This window comes from Trichoplax adhaerens, genomic scaffold (genome assembly GCF_000150275.1).
Source record: "Trichoplax adhaerens TRIADscaffold_12 genomic scaffold, whole genome shotgun sequence".
NCBI lineage: Eukaryota > Metazoa > Placozoa > Uniplacotomia > Trichoplacea > Trichoplacidae > Trichoplax > Trichoplax adhaerens.
The window spans coordinates 718,741-733,789 of NW_002060954.1; the positions used below are offsets into that span (position 1 = coordinate 718,741).

The 15,049-nt window shown below is 32.9% G+C and overlaps 3 protein-coding genes across 3 annotated transcripts; 2 read left to right on the plus strand and 1 right to left on the minus strand.

Moving 5' to 3' along the window:
* Nucleotides 1-1,517: 1,517 nt before the first annotated feature.
* TRIADDRAFT_59760 (uncharacterized protein) lies at nt 1,518-3,338 on the plus strand (the record flags this gene model as incomplete). Its single annotated transcript, XM_002115712.1, has 1 exon — nt 1,518-3,338. The coding sequence occupies one exon, from the start codon at nt 1,518-1,520 to the stop codon at nt 3,336-3,338; it is 1,821 nt and encodes a 606-aa protein (XP_002115748.1).
* Nucleotides 3,339-5,278: 1,940 nt separating this feature from the next.
* Nucleotides 5,279-8,085, minus strand: TRIADDRAFT_59761 (uncharacterized protein; the record flags this gene model as incomplete). The annotated part of the gene is made up of 7 exons (XM_002115847.1): nt 5,279-5,394; nt 5,495-5,590; nt 5,903-6,057; nt 6,187-6,249; nt 6,353-6,467; nt 7,080-7,160; nt 8,067-8,085. 7 exons carry the CDS (start codon nt 8,083-8,085, stop codon nt 5,279-5,281), a joined length of 645 nt encoding a protein of 214 aa, XP_002115883.1.
* Nucleotides 8,086-10,805: 2,720 nt separating this feature from the next.
* TRIADDRAFT_59762 (uncharacterized protein) lies at nt 10,806-14,182 on the plus strand (the record flags this gene model as incomplete). Its single annotated transcript, XM_002115713.1, has 7 exons — nt 10,806-10,831; nt 11,069-12,411; nt 12,566-13,056; nt 13,206-13,304; nt 13,402-13,447; nt 13,591-13,713; nt 13,857-14,182. The coding sequence occupies 7 exons, from the start codon at nt 10,806-10,808 to the stop codon at nt 14,180-14,182; spliced, it is 2,454 nt and encodes an 817-aa protein (XP_002115749.1).
* Nucleotides 14,183-15,049: the final 867 nt, after the last annotated feature.

The following is a 15,049-nucleotide window of genomic DNA, read 5'->3' on the forward strand; positions in this document are numbered from 1 at the left end:
GTAACAGCAACCTGAGATTATTGCGCTTTTAATTTAGGTACGGTACTAACAACTTTAATAAGAGTTAATTACGGTAATGCGGTAACGAATTACTAAAGTAATAAACAAATGTACGGAATGAGTTTACTAAACACGATACAGTAATGCGCTGTCATAGTGCAGTGATGTAAAAAAAACGTGAAACACCAATCAAGCTAAGTGAAGTGCGCGCACAGTAGTATGAGTGCATTATGTTAAAAAAAAGTTAAAAAGTTTTCGTCGACACCGCCCCCATTCTGCGATTTGTATAGCACAGTATACAGTACTTGATGATGCCGTTTCTATTTACTTAACGTTTATAGTTGTAAAAGTAATTACTTTGATATGCAAATATATCTCATTGATATGCTGTGCTAGTATGCTGAACTTACTAACATACAGCAGTATATTTGTTTAACATACTATCGTGCAAATCCTACTTTTCTGGTAATATCTGTCTTCAAGTGTCTTGAGTATAGCTGAGAGTTTTATAATCTCGAGCTTAAAAAGCTCCATTTGGTTTGCAATACTGTACTGTATGTGTTGCTAATAAAAACGTAATGAGTCATGACTATGACGCATGTGGTGTACACTGTAAACTCAGTGTACGGTACGGTACGCATACATGTGGATGGAATGGGAGAGCTTTAATTTAGAATGGTACACGTCAAGAATAAAATAGACTGTAATTAATAAGTAAATTAATTATGCTTACTGTATTTATGCGCCATCATTTGGGGGCATTATTATTCATTAAAAGCTTCCTCCATGATAACCACCTATTTCGCTTTCTAACCCCTAACCCTAATTAATTATTTTGATTTGGTTTGCAATATGTGTTGCTAATAAAAACGTAGTGAGTCATGACTATGACGCATGTGGTGTACACTGTACACTCAGTGTACAGTACGGTACGCATACATGCGGATGGAATGGGACAGCTTTAATTTAGAATGGTACACGTCAAGAATAAAATAGACTGTAATTAATAAGTAAATTATGCTTACTGTAATTACGTGCCATAATTTGGGGGCATTAATTATTCATTAAAAGCATCCTTCATGATAACCACCCATTTCGCTTTCTAACCCCTAACCCTAATTAATTATCCGTATGATTATAATAATGCAGTATGTAATACTTGCGTGTACCATAGTCTGATCATTACCCTACTAATCTGCTTCAAACATTCGAATGTCCAGGCGTGGTGATGGTTATTTAGATTACTGATAACTGAACCGTTATCTCTACGATTAGCTTGTTTAAACTAATGAATTAGATGTTACAGTATTTTATTTTTTTATCTTGCCTATGCCAATTCATTACAGAATAGTGTAGTTTTACGATATCACGTACATACTGCATACTTGACCCCGGATCTCCATGCTTCATACCCGTACAGTACACTGAGTGAAAGCAACAAGTTGAAAGTGATTCGCTGCTATAGTGTACAATTGTAATTAGCTAATTAGAAAGGAGTCCGGTAACGTGATCCAAAAATGTTTCCTTTCAGCAAATTTGATAAGAAAGACTCTCGTGAATTTTATCCAAATGTTAATCATGAATTCGAAAAGACTAGCACTTATAAAGCATACGGCGATTTACAAGTCAACGTCGATGATTCATCGGATGAAGAAGAAGTCGATAGCAAAATTGAAGGTTTCTCTGTTAATGAGCAATGGGCAAAATTTATCAACGAAAAGTATCAGGATGTGCTGAAATGTCTAGAAATCCAGGATGACCGACAAAATAAAACTGCAATTTTTTTGTCCTTTATTGTCAATGCGATTGGAACTTACTTACTTTACTCTCCTCAAATAACACGAGCCTATTATTTAGATAAAAGCATCAACTTAGGCAATAGTCAAATTGCGAAGCGTAGCGAAATCTGGGAAGGAATTAAAGGTATTGTACGTAGTGCAATTAATTCAAGTCTCGCAGTAATTGTTGATGAAAGTTTCAAGACAGTCACTGATCACGAATTGGTAGATAACATCGATTCCGATGAGACCAAGGTTATTGTGGAAAGCATCTTAAGAGAGGCAGAAAAGGATATGACAACATTTGCCAAATTGTTAAGTGTTAATCGCGAACTATATAAAAAAGATGGTATCAAATCGGAAGTTGTCAAAATGAATAATGAGCTTCAATTGTTAATTTACAATACTGCTGATATCGCTAATATAAAGATTTTAGATGCAGCTAAACGAAATAATAAAGGGAGTAGCAGTGTAGAAGATCTACTTAATGAAAGTACTGAGAAGTATCATCGCCGGCGAACGCGATTAAATAGTGTAATTTCTAGAAATATCGTCCGTAAAAGCAGGCATGAAATTATCGATCGTGATCGCTTATTAACGGAGGTAGAGAGAAAACTTGTTGAGCTGTTACAACGTAATCAGAACAATCTGATGACCAATATCAAAGTAAGAGATACGATTGATAACAATTTTCAGTTCCAATTTTACGATTATGCCGATATGCTTGTAGCTGTGCGATTGCATAATAGATCACAAAAGCGAACATTACGAAATACGCAGCAAGGGTTGCTGAATGATCGCGCCATCATACCAACTATAGGAACATGGAATTTTAGGAATGGTCTATCGGCTCAAGGTTGCGAAGTTATAAAGCGATCTAATTACAAAAGAGTAAATTTAACGTTGGCTTATGCGATTAGATCATACGAAGGCATTAGATATGAAATTGAAGACTTAAAAGAGTACTATCTACCAGAAGAAATAACTAGAAACTATTGGGATATCTGCATCGCTATGTGCATAAGGTCAACCGTTAATGGTCGCGGCGTGCTACTATTAGAGAATTCAGACGTTAGTAAGGTGGCTATTAGAAGAATAAAAGATTTGATTGCCCGTTTAGCTTTAACCATGTTTGGTTATGAGGCTGCCCGCTGTCCTAGTACAATTATTACTCATCAAATGATATTAGATTTGATTATTGATGGTAAATTGACTTGGCGAGAAGCATTAGATGGCAAAATCAAATCCCCAAGTAAAGGCGGTTACCTACCGATGTCAATGGAAAATGCAGGAAATCTATGTCGAAATATTTATCTTAATTATTACCGTCATTATATGCCATATCCCTATCGCTTTGAGGGTGCAAGTACAATTTATAACGTTGAACATTTAGTTGATTTCTTGCATCGAGAAGGCGAAATTATTGACATGTGGTTAGAAAATGTATCAAGTGAAAGGGAAGAAATATCCGAATTGACATTGCCTACGAACATAGCATCCGTAATTTCATCAAAGGCTGAGGCTTGGTGGCGTAACGGTTTACAACTACATTTAAACTGATCTTTATGAGTAATTACAAAACTAAGAAAATATCATTTTGAGAGGATACATCATACACGGTTTATCTACTGTATTTTATCTGTTATATCGGTCATTGCTTATAGACAATACAGTATCATTTGTATTGTGAAGATACTATCTAATCCCGATGGAGTCACTTGTCGCAACACTTTCGTAAGTTATTAGACGCGATGTATCCAAGAAAGCAAATATGAATACATACTATATAAAAATAGTATTTTTCTTGCAAAACAAGATACCCATAATCGAAGTCTGTCATAGAAATCGTAGATTTCTAAATGATTACCTATTGTGCTACTGTTAGATGCTCCAATACAAAATTGAGTAACAATATACAGAGTTGTTCTTATAACTGCAAGATATTAAATAGGTTTAAAAGTAAAGATATATATTCAGTTGCATTATCTATAGCTTTAACAAAAATTATGGACGCGTTCATGCTAATATTGGATGTAAAACATGAATCAATTTCGTAAAGAACATGCAGTATGAAATCTTACTCAAATTAAATATACGAAAACGCTTCTTAATATCTAATTACTTTTTTAACATGCTAAATGATAACAAAATATTTTTTAATCACCTTATACCACCTGGCATATTAGATAAAACAAAATTCATAAATTCCTGTTGTATCGATTGCGCTCTGGCTGCAGATTTTTATATTAGACTGCGAAATACTAAATACACTTTTAACTGTTTAAAGCGTTATCTTGTATTAATGATTTGCGATAACAATTTTAATAAACTTGTTGCTGTTTTTGGAACGAGTATTATTTCGGTACCATATTATAACGACTTTTATATCATAAGAATTGACCAGATACATGGAGGTAGCAAAAAATTGTTCTGTTGCTGTAACTATTGAATGTTTGATTAGATTAGCTAAGTTAGGAATAACTACGTCTGTCTATATAATATACTTTTTTATTCGTTTACAAAGTCTTTGAGTGAATACTTTATTTTTAAAGTGAATATAAAGATGCTTCTGTGCGTACAATAACTCTTTTAAGTCATATAAGGAATGCGACGTAACGCCTTTTCACAGAATTCGATGGTCTCCAAGTACAGAATTTGTTAAGATAGTAAAGTTAATAAGCTGATGCAACAGTCAGTAGTTTTCAATTTCAAAAATTTCGGATGCTATTAATTATATTATTAATCAAATATTGAAATGAACAGATAGTGAAATAACAGCTGTTATCTATGCACTTCTCCAGAATACTTACCTAATTTTTATATCGAGAGCATCTAAAGTACAGACCAACCCAAAATACAGTACACAAATTAGCAACCTAACAAGTTCTATTCAATATCAGAGAATCCTCAAAACAAGCGGGATCCATTACATCATATACATATTTTGCAGTCGAATTTTAACATATTACTGTCCTTGCACTACAGAATCTAGATATTCCAGATATACAGCAGCAAAAGTAACGTCAAGCTGTAAAAAAATCGTTTACGATATTCTAAAATGTTTCTAGAGTAAATTATAGTTTTCTAGTTACTTTATCGTACTATAAAGAATGCATTTAAAGCGATATTCTATTTTAGTGACAATTACATAAGTACGTTATACAGTATTAACGTAATATTTTCCTAGTGAGTTTGACATCGATCATTTCATTACTTTAACCTACTTAATAACATATTGATGTCGTTTTATGTAGTATATTGCTATAAAATAAAGTAATTATGGAAATGCTCATATAATACTGTAGTATACATATTAAGCAGTACTCTTATACATGAGATACAAATATCCGGGATATAAATTAAAACAGTTAATTAATACATTTAATTTTATTCTTTAGCGAGTAGATACTAGGTAAACAATCAAGGATAAGTCTCATCTAAAGAATTTATTTAGTAAATTCGTACAGGTTCTACTTTCTGTAGATTGTCATCTAAAGAGCTTAACATCCGCAATTGCCATCACTTGATGATACTTCAGGTTTATTGGATGACAATTTTCGTATAGTACCATCGCCGTACTGGATTCCAGATCCTACTCGATCAGGGTTTAACTCACCTGTTTTACGAAAAAATTTTAAAATTTAACCGAAAAGCTACATCACCTAATAAGCCTATCTACAGAATAAGAAATTGGAGTGAAAGAATAAGGCATTTACCAGACTCAATTCTAGTTAAAATATTTTTTGAACATCGCAGAAATGCCTCTTCGACATTTTCTCCAGACAAAGCGCTAGTCTCAAGAAACATTAATTCTACAAATAATAAATTAAAGAGTGTTAGCAAGTATGAAATAGGATCATTTCAATATGGGATACGTAAAAATAGTATTTGCTGGACGCAACGAAACAATTAATATGAACATAAAACTTCAGATCTCAATTAGCAATACTAGATAATCATTTTAGGCTTCGCCAAATATCATCAATGTTATAAACAAAGTAAACCTTCGTACATTTGATCTTCGCGTAATTTATGGTGATGAAAGTAAATATTAACGATGTACTTTTATTTATCCTCTAAAAGAAGATGTAATCTCAAGTTTCTTCCTTTCGGGCATAACTTACCATTCTCTTGAGCAAATCTACTAGCTTCCAAAAAAGTAACTTCCCTTTCAGATTCTAGATCTTTTTTATTGCCAATAAGAATTATGACTATTTGAGGGCTGGCTAAAGTTCTAGCATCAGTTAACCACGCTCCCAGAGCATTATAAGAATCTCGACTAAATATATTGATTGATATAAATAATATATAATTAAGCACACAAGTTACAATGCTATAAACAGTGATGGCCATACATAAATTTAAAGGCAGTATAATCTATCTTCATTACATAAAATAATGAACTTACTTCGAGATATCGTATACTAGCAAAGCTCCAGCAGCGCCTCGGTAGTAGCTTTTTGTAACGGATCTACATTGGTAGAACAAAAATTTTAGGATATCAAGACTAGTAAATCCTAACAGCTTTCATTTTCATGTTGGCAATATAGGAAGGATTACGATCATTAAAGTACCTGAATCTCTCTTGACCTGCGGTATCCCATATCTGCAACTTAACCGTTTTGTTAGAACAATTGATAACTTTCGATCCAAATTCTACACCGATGGTGTGGCTGGAATCTTGTTTAACTATAATAATTAATTAATGAAGATAACAATTGAGACCATTCCCACAAGGAATATTTTAAGACACTAAATAGGTTGCTTCTACTAAGATAATTTATTGAAGAATATACAATTGTAGTATGAGTACGATGATTACAGTAGACATATAATCATGAAGTAGCTGGTATATACACAAATTATGATTGTATACTTCACTAATATAGGGAAAGGGAAGACAGTAGGTAATGTGCTAGAGCAGTATTATGAAGGATATAACATCATAAAAGTCACTTTCATACAACAAAGCATTATTATTATGGTTAATTAAAAACTTGCTATCGCGCATCAATACACAGTTATTATCTATGATCAAGAAAAGCCTTGCAGGCTATCTCAGAAAGATCTATTAATTTCGTATTACAAGGCTTTGCTTCATAAATCTTACACTGAATAATAAAATTTTATTTCGAACCCGCTATACTTACCTGAAGATCTTCAATTACATCAATTATAGTTAGCTGTAAATGTATACATCTTCCTTACGTAGTGATGCTACCGTAATTACTACTCTGCTAAATAATGAAAAGCTATTGTAGAGGATAACTGGTATAATATTTGTTATTAATAGTAGCTTACATTTGTTTTCTATAAACTGATGGAGAAGACATGATTTACCAGTACCAGCACTACCAATGATTAAAAATTTCAACAGGAAATCTATCAGAGTAAATATAAGATAAAAAGATAATCAAAGTTGTTAAAGGAAAAATTCAGATCGAGTTTACTAATCGAACTAATACGTAGTCTATATAATTAATTAAATATGTAGATTCAAAATATCAAATGTTTGCTAAACATTGGATATTCAGTATTCAGTTATCACTATCAAGTTACTGCTATAGCGATACAATTACCCTTATTAATAATCACTTATTGCACTATAATATAATAATAAATAATGATCTTAAAACTGTTTTTGAGCCATCATGTTAATACCTATTAAATTCCTATCGATATAGTAATAAACGATCGGCGTATAATTGTAATCTAATCTGATTAAATCAATACTAAAATCGTTGATAAAAGCGTAATGTTAATATCTCTTTTCTTCTAATCGCGTCACTCCAGTTCTATATAAAAAGAATACTATAACAGAACCAGGGAACCGTAATATGTTTACAAAGCTTCGCTTCTGAATAGTCAACTGCAATTTTTAACGATTACCGTCAGCAGATACTCAGCACGACTGCATTTACTACTGTATCAGAAGTATAACAGTACTGAGTGCATACTACAAATTATAGTGTAGCAATCAGTCATAAAGGAGAATGTTCAGATATACTGTTCGCGTATTCAGTAAAGGGGTTTATAAAATTGTGTCTTAGATTTATCAGATTCTTACTCCCATGTGTCAAAATATCCTGCACTACAAATCAATTCCAGTAATCGAATGATAAACTTAGAGTTAAAACATGGTTAAAACTTAAAAAGCTAAAAGCACGTTAGTACCAGTCAAAGTCTTAATTACGTAATTGAATGCGCGCATACAAACTACATTACACAGTACATATGCAGTACATAAGTACAGTCACCGTGACATATATACTGTATACTGTGCAATACCGTAACTCTCCGATGCCATTTAGAATTTCCGATTAGCAAAGGAATTCGTCGATGTATGATTGCATATACTGTACAGCTTATAGAGTCTACTAGGTCTTTTCTTTTTCTTTCGTCAATGTTAAGTTAAGCACCGTAATCGCTTATAAACTCAAATTTTCCGCTCTGTATTTCTCTCAGCTTATGTCAGCAACTTCATGTACTGTATGCAGTAAAGACACAGATGCAACCGTATACATGTAGATCCACTGCTACGCATTCACAAGCCTATAACAATAAGAAGAGCAATAATTGACCAAAAAATTAAATGAATACAACATACTATCACTTATAAAGTGTGCATTTAGAATTTTGTAGCAGGGCAGAAATGGACAGTTAACTCACTCGAGCATTAACGGCTAGCGACTCCAGCAAATTCTCGAAGGTTCTTGCTTTCGACGGATTGCTTTAAGTGCAGATCTTTAGTACTCAGCAGTGCTACTTTAAACTGTACCGTACCATGACTGAGATAGCGAGCTTTTTTTCTGGGATTGCTCAGGGTGGGATATTAATTAATTAATTAATTTTTAGGGGAATTTTTTATTTGAGAGGTCCCTGGCCTATTGCACATTGTAGTGTATGATACTGTACTGTATACTGTACAGTGTACATTTGTACAGTACGTATCCTCAAGTTACAGTACACGGGTGAACAGTGTACTGTACTGTACAGTGTAAAGTACTGTAGTTATATTAGTACGATGACAGAAGGCTCATTCATGATCGTGACAGAGCGTCTGATTGTCTGAGCCTCCTCAAGACTCATGCGAAGTTCGAATGCGATCAGATCAGATCTGATCTTTGAATGCTTTGATAACATACACTACTGTACTGTACTACATGTAGACTTAACTGTGCAGGTAAAAAAGGTAGAGTCTGAGGCACGTGATCTTTTGTAAACAGTAGATCTTACTCATACGAAATCCAGTGGTTCATTGGCATACTGTAGACGAGGCTCATTCCGAACTCCGATTGACCTTTTTGAGGAATACAACTACAACTAAGACTAGCGTAGATTTTTCTTTTTTTTCCTTTTAATTTGGCAAAAGTGGGCTAAAGTATCATACATCGAATTGATCCGTGTACTGTACTGTGACTGTACTCATAAACGCATACACTACATCAACAATAGGATTGTATGGAGCACTGATACACTCACTATACAGTACCGTATGGCTTATTATAGTACAGAGTACTGTACTGTATTTCTAAAAAGTGATCGCTATTTTAATTTAGCACGGGGCTAGATCGGCATATATAAAAATACTGCATTACTACTGATATAAATAAATTAAATTCTTTTGCAGTGATAAAGATGAAGAAGTGCCTGTTCAACCTGGTTTAACTGAACACTTCGATCGATCTCGAATAACGCTACATACGTAGCAACACAAACATTGATAAATAAATAACCCACTCACTGATAATATGCTACAGTAAGCCGTCCTAACACCTGGAAGTCTTAACATTAACTATTCTGTGTCATACTGTAGGTACAGTACTGTACTGCGTTAATCTTAGCATTTTCGAAATATCAGTTATGTACAAGTGCTGCACTGATCCTTCTTTAGTAGCCTCTGCTATAAGTCTGTAGCTAGTTTGTACAGACTGCATGGACTAGTATGGCTGATAATATGTAATATAATGTAATATAATATATGAATACATATGTATGTATACTGTATATATGTTATATTATAATAATCAGTGAGTGAATTTACTCATCAAAGTTTGAGTTACTACAGTAAAAAGTATAAGCACAAACAGCACGCGAAGTGCGAACATGGGTTAAAAAAGTAATTACATAGTACAGTACAGTAATCAGTAATTGCATACTATAAAATCGACCAGAGGACTAGCCAATCAAAAAACATATTCCATTAACAGTATCCCATCCTATACGCGTATTCCTATCAGCGCAGTAACAAACTAAATAAGACAGTAGAGCTGCTTCACTGACAGAGATACCATAGCCTTTTCAATTTCGTAGGCAACTAAATAATAAAATACAAAACTACACCACGATCCATTGTTCAACGCTAATTATAATTATATAATTTTGGTTAATGTAATTGTAATGAGAGCCATGAGTAGCTGCTAAATTTAGTACTGGCTGTAATTCATGTCACTCCTTAAAATTTGAATTGTGTCACAGTAATTTTACCTACAGAGTACTGATACTGTAGAATGCTTGATCGGGTCCAGAAACTCAAGTCCCGTACTCAACCTAATACAACCCGATAGCGAGTTGAGTCGAGTTAATATTGCTTTTCGGGTTCGAGCTGGATCAAGCTGTCAATCTCGTGTTTTGCAGCTCCGCTATATACTGTCTATATTAGTACGATATTACTAGTGACTTATTGCACTATATAGTTACACCTATTACTACAATAGAGTAGTAGACACAAAAATGCTTTATTTGTTATTTTGGCTTACGCAAGAAGTCTCACAGCCTTATTGCATTGCTTGTACAAATATACAGTATGTTGTCTCAGATTGATATGTGCTTATTATAAATCATATGTACTTCAAATTGGCTTTATTATTAAAAATGTTTAAGGAAATCATACACATCATTCTATTTGATTAGAAATGGTATATGTTAATGATCAAATTTCTCCTATTCTATACTAATTGAAAGTTATGCTACTTGGAATGTGCCCATAACGAGATTAAAATACTGCGATATACTCATACATAAATGATGGATCTTGAAAGCCGTATAAAGAGGTAGGTTTCGAAAATTTTGCATTTTCTTACCGATCTATGCATATTAAATACTACAATTATGTTTAGTGATTACGATACACTATGACGAACTATTTAATTCTATCATGCATATATAATCACGTACATTCTATACAAGTATGATTTAATGCGAATTCACCTATTATTTTAACTAGAAAATATTTTGATTGCATTTTTAATACCGTATGTATCATATACAAATGATTTATTCATCAATAGGAAACCTAAAATTCAGAAACTTGATGAAGACTCACGAAATCAAATCGCTTCACAATTATGTATAAATACATTTAGCCAATGTATTGAAGAATTAGTTTTGAACAGTATAGACGCAAAATCGACTCATATTTTGATAGCGGTGGATCCAAATCGCTTAAATGTTGAAGTATGTGATAACGGTGATGGAATAGATTCCGAAAATTTAAGATTCGTTGGTCTACGGCATTATACCAGTAAATATGTAACTAGAGCTAATTTACAAGCACCTCACTCTATCGGCTATCGCGGTGAAGCTGTAGCCAGTATCTGTAGCATAGCTAAAATTGTCGAAGTGCAAACCAGATCGATAACATCACGAAATACTTATACTAAAAAATTCGTAAATGGTCTTTCAATTTCCGATGAGCCAACTGTAGCGGAGAAATCAAGAAACTATATTGGCACAACTGTAACACTGACTGATATATTTTATAGCTTACCAGTACGATATCATAGGACAACTACCATGTGGGATAGGGAACGTCATATTATTAAACAGAAGTTAGAAGCCCTCGCTATAATTTATTATCAAATTACAATTATACTTAAAAACCAGGTCAATGGCGTTATTTTACTAAAAAGTCACGAATGCTGTAATCTAGCTGCATCGATTCAATGTTTGTACGGTATAACCATAAAACGAACTCTTCAAAAGATGGATTTCAATAGCGATAACTTTCAACTTAGTGGCTACATCGATACTATTCACAGCGACAACAATTATAATAGGTATCCACAATATATCTATCTCAATGGTCGCTTAATGCATAAAAATGTTATTTATGATGAATTAAATCATACTCTATTGGTCATTTTTAAATTAATTAATCGACATCGAAAAAAAATGATGACACCCAATCATTCATCAAACTGCCCACAAATTGCTCGTCTAAGTAGATTATCGGATTGCTACATGTACATCATTCACATAGTATGCCCTATTTCCGAATATGTTGTATTGGAAACGAGTAGTAATAAAATTCAGTTTATTCGTCAAGATATTGTCCTTTCTGGTATCAAAAAATTATGCTACCAATATTTCACCCAGAATTGGTGGATGACGCCAGAAGAACTGCACTACTTTGAGAAAAGGATCTATACTCCGTTAACATCACGGTTGACAAAACGTCCTAAATTAACGAAAGATTCTTGTGAAATAACTGCAATTAATGGCAACAAACAAAGTAGTTATAAAGGTAACATCACCAGTAATAAGGATACTCCCAATATTTTATTGGAGCATATGAAATCAGATACTGTGCGTCGTCAATGTCTTTCCCGAGACACAATTACTCCGTGGAATGGTATGTTATGTTATTCAAACTCTATCAAATATGCAGTTGACCTTTCCATACATGTGTTTAAACTTAACCTTAAAAATGTTTGCTAATAGTTTTTAGGAACTTATTCTAAATTTTTATTTCAAATTATTAATTCAAATTTCGTTGTTAATTGCAGCGAAAACTTCTATCAAAAGCCATTTTCAAAATCTCCAGTATGATTGCTACAAACAAACAAAAAGTTATTCAGAAAAAAAGATTTTGAAGTTGAATCAAATTCCACGAGAAAAGATACTACAAAAGTTTATTAGTACTGATCTGGCGGGAAAAGCTGATATAATATGTGCTCAAAACGATGAAAATTCGTTATATCAATACAAAGATTCATCGAATAAGAAATTCATCATATCTCCCTCATCAAATAAAAATATTTCTCACCTAATTTTATCTCAAAATGCTAGAGCAAAGTGTTTGAAAACATTACGCTTCAAACGTAAGATTATAAGCCCAACGAAAAATGTAAATGCGATTCCACAAGCTAGACCTCTCACGAAAAATCTTATGAAAACGAATGGAATTGCTAACAGTAATGTTCGATCAAGTTATAAAATTAAAAGATCACACATACTTTACCAATCTCAAATGGCAAATTACAATCTATCACAGCAGGTAAAAAATCTTTAGCAATACCTTGAATTAAACGGTATAGCAAGCTATATTTTGTGAGAACTATAATCAATTTGCTTATGAGTTTTTAGGTGTCATAAAAAAGCATTTCTGACTCTTAAGTTTATTCTTAAATATCACTTCTATTAAAGAATTCAGGTTCAGCAACGAGCAGATTATCTGCTTTCAAAGAATTTACCAGTGCGACAATAGCTTTAAAACTAACATCATCTACATTGGATAACTGCCAAGTAAATAAGTTAATAACTATTTATCGAATGCTATTGAGAATATGCATTCGTACTATAATTTTAATTAGTAATTAGTACAATTTAATTTTTTTTGTAGGTTATTGGTCAGGTGGACAATAAATTCATTGCATGTGTGATAAAAGGTTAGGAAATGAGAACATCTGCACCGAATTAATTCATTTTGCTTTATTGAACTGAAGATAATGTAATTTGAGCGATAGCATCTACATATATTGCTAATTAGCTATGATCTAGCAGCATACTGCTGCATTGTACTTTTTATTAGGCTATATTAACTATATAGCACCGTACTTTCGTCATTTAGCAGGTGATAATAAGGAAAATTATCTTGTGCTAATCGATCAGCATGCCGCTGATGAAAGGATCAGGCTTGAAAAATTGCTGACAGGTTTAGTATCAGCCGTAATGCAGGCATAGATTAAGAAATAGTTTGTAACGCAAAACACATATATGAATATCAGTAATAATACAACGTAATGTCTTTAGTTTTACGTTAAAAAGCTGTTATGATTCTTTATTAACGACTAATAGATTATTGTCAAAAGCCGGAGGAAGGTCTACTATCTGTAAATGTGAGGCCACCTATAGCACATATCACTAGCCATAATATATTCAGCGCAATCCATAATTCCAGAGATTCATTAAGACGATTAGGAATTCAATTTTTAAGCAAGTTTGATGGTAAAACCACAGAGATACTATCAGTACCGAAATTGTTAATACCTAGCGGAGTTCTCGATAAACAGAAGTTAAAAGTTAGTGATATCAAGACAATTGATTCGAAAGCTGTCGACATCGGATTATTAAAGGTTGGAAAAATTAACGATATGCCACTATATTTTAAAGGTTTTAAATAAATATTTAAATCCTGCATTGCTTAAATATAGCTTAACATTTTGATAGTCATCTCTTCGATAATAACCTTACTGTGGTCTACATTACTTTGATTTAATGCAACAAACAAAAAACTACGAAATTATACGGCGATATCTTCAATTCTAAGGAAATCTTAACGGAACATGTCCAGGTGCAAGCAATTCTCTTAAAATTGTTAATTTAATATTGATCTCATATTACTTGCTATTTTAAAAAGTGTGGCAGAATTATCTCGGCATTCAATCTGTCATCAAATGGTGTCATTAAAAGAATTCTTTGCTCCAAAGCCTGCCATGGTTCGCTATGTAGATACAATAAACAATATACAATATATAGATCTATAGTGATTGTTAGTGTTCACCACTTTCACTAACTTAATTACATGGTATATGATATATTTTATCACATTTGGCTGATACGTAAAGGTGCCATTCGTTTTGGTGATGAACTATCATCAGAAACTATTACCAACATGATTCGCCAGTTATCCAAGTGCAAGTTACCTTTCCAATGTGCCCATGGCAGGTAAATCCAAGCTAGCACAGTAATTGGGACAGACTATTTGTTTGTATATGTTGATTTAAAAATAGTTCATAAGAAATACTGTAGCAAAGCTATAAATTTGCTTTAAGGATAAAATTGCTCATAGTAATAGTTACGATCTAGTAACTATCTTAGTAGCTCGTAAATCAGTAATAGCCTTTAATAAAATATTGAATACCTGATAGTTCTCATTGATCGCGATACTAATACTTATGTTGATTTTATTAGGCCTTCTTTGGTACCATTACTAAGATTATCATGTCATTGTGATACAGAACCATAGTTTCCAGCTATTAAGATCACTA